Here is a 2,053-nt window from a genome sequence, read left to right as displayed (position 1 = left end):
ACCACAGGTGATGGTAAGGCTAAGGCATTGGAAAAACCAAGTGCCTTCATGGGCATCACCTGACACCTCAGTGCTGTGAGCTGCCAACAATGACAAGAACTTTGCCGTTTGTAGCCCAGTCCCTCCAAACATCTCAAATGCCACAGGTTTGAAGAGATCCAATTAATACATATGCATTCAATTACATACTCACATGCAAATACAAATGCACATGCACACACACACACACACACACACACACACATACACGCACACACACACACACACACATACATATATTATTCTTATACATAATTTTTTTAATTTAATTTAATTTTTTTTTATTGAGCACAAGAATGTTGTTGACAGTAACTTTGAAGTTTTAGCCAGCTAAGTTGAAACATAGAGAAAGAACCTCTGAAACTTTGAAAGAAAATAAAGGAGTCTTCAAATTAGTAAATATTTTCTTACCTGACCCTTAATAAACTGGTCCTTTTCCTTTAATAGTTTCAGATAAGTTGAGATAAAGTCCAAATAGTTTTTAGGGGTAACATAATTGTTACGACGCAAACGCAAAATGAATTGCTGACTAAATTCTCCGACAATTTTATGTACCATCACAAAATGTTCAATGATATTCATACGGTGTTCAGATGGTATTAATTTATTCTGAAGGAAAGAAAAACAATGTCATATTATGAATTGGTCACCTTTGATTACAATTTTCAGTGAAAATTTGAACCAGTTTTTATTTGTTTTGATTAGGAAGTATTTAGAAATTACTCAGTGGATATAAAAAGTATAAGAGATCGTATAAGCCAAGACTTGATAACTTAATAATGTATGGCTTATTGTTTCCTGATATTTGCACTATTTGCTGCTTTCTCCAACTGTGTTTTTTTTTTTTTTAATTGATGCCGGCATGATTGTGTGGTTAAGAAGCTTGCTTCCCAACAACTTGGTTCTGGGTTCAGTCCCACTGCATGGAACTTTGAGCAAGTGCTTTCAACCATGGCCCCAAGCCAACCAATGTCTTGAAAGTAGATTTAGTAGATGGAGATAGAAAGAAGCTCATCATGTATGTATGAGTGTGTATGTGTGTGTGAGAGAGAGAGAAAGAGGGAGGGAGAGAGAGAGAGAGAGAGAGAGAGAGAGAGAGAGAGAGAGAGAGAGAGAGAGAGAGAGAGAGAGAAAGAGAGAGAGAGAAAGAGAGAGAGAGAGAGAGAGAGAGAGAGAGAGAGTTGGTGTCTCCTTGTCCTGACATTTTTCTATTGTTGTAAACGAGTGTCACTGTCATACAAACAGTATCATCCATTTCCAGTATTCTGCAGATATATGTCTCACTATGACAAAATATTATCTTGCTTAGAAGCAGTTCAAAGTTGGTGATAGGAAGGGCACCCAGCCATAGAAAATCTACCTCAGCAAGTTCCATCTGATCTATGCTAGCATACAAAAGTGGTCAATATATCGAGATCAATGTAATCGGCTTAACACCTGTCCCTAAAATTATTGGCTTTACACTAAAATTTGAAATCATGGTGGAATTTGAACTCAGAATGCATGTCATTACATTCCGAGTTCAAATTCTGCCAAGGTCAACTTTGCCTTATATCCTTTCAGGGTCGATAAAGTAAGTATCAGTTGAATATTGGGATAGATGTAAGCGACTCATCCCCTCCCCCAAAACTGCTGCCCTTATAGCAAAATTTGAAACCTTTATTATTATTATTATTATTATTGTTCAGTAGTTTTATTTTTATAACGTGCTTTCACTTCACTACCGAGCACAGCTCTGTGCGCCTTGGGTATGTGCTGTGGTTTGCTGTGGTGCTCTTATGTTTACTGTATTGAAAGTGTTTTGCGTAGAATGTGTGCAGTACCCAGTAGTGCAATTTTCTGTATGTTATATATATTTGTAAGTCCTGGTATTTTTGTTATGTATTTGTCTGAATATTTTTTTATTATACCTAAGGCACCTACTATGATAGGAATTGTTTCTGTTTTTAGATTCCACATTCGAGTTATCTCTATTTCCAGGTCTTTGTATTTTGAAAGTTTTTCCATTTCTTTT

General features: G+C 36.2%; 1 protein-coding gene across 2 annotated transcripts in view; it reads right to left on the bottom strand.

Annotated features, from left to right (window-relative positions):
• LOC106876022 (dynein axonemal heavy chain 10) overlaps nt 1-2,053 on the bottom strand; it is a 187,264-nt gene that overhangs the window by 73,560 nt on the left and 111,651 nt on the right. For both annotated transcript variants that reach the window (XM_052968399.1, XM_014924396.2), the window contains exon 50: nt 451-648. In XM_052968399.1, coding sequence (XP_052824359.1) covers nt 451-648 — 198 coding nt within the window. The remainder of the gene's footprint in view (nt 1-450; nt 649-2,053) is intronic.

Source organism: Octopus bimaculoides, chromosome 1, assembly GCF_001194135.2.
Source record: "Octopus bimaculoides isolate UCB-OBI-ISO-001 chromosome 1, ASM119413v2, whole genome shotgun sequence".
In the NCBI taxonomy this organism is placed as follows: domain Eukaryota; kingdom Metazoa; phylum Mollusca; class Cephalopoda; order Octopoda; family Octopodidae; genus Octopus; species Octopus bimaculoides.
The sequence above is the reverse complement of the archived record's forward strand: the minus strand, read 5'-3'. Positions and strand labels throughout refer to the sequence as shown.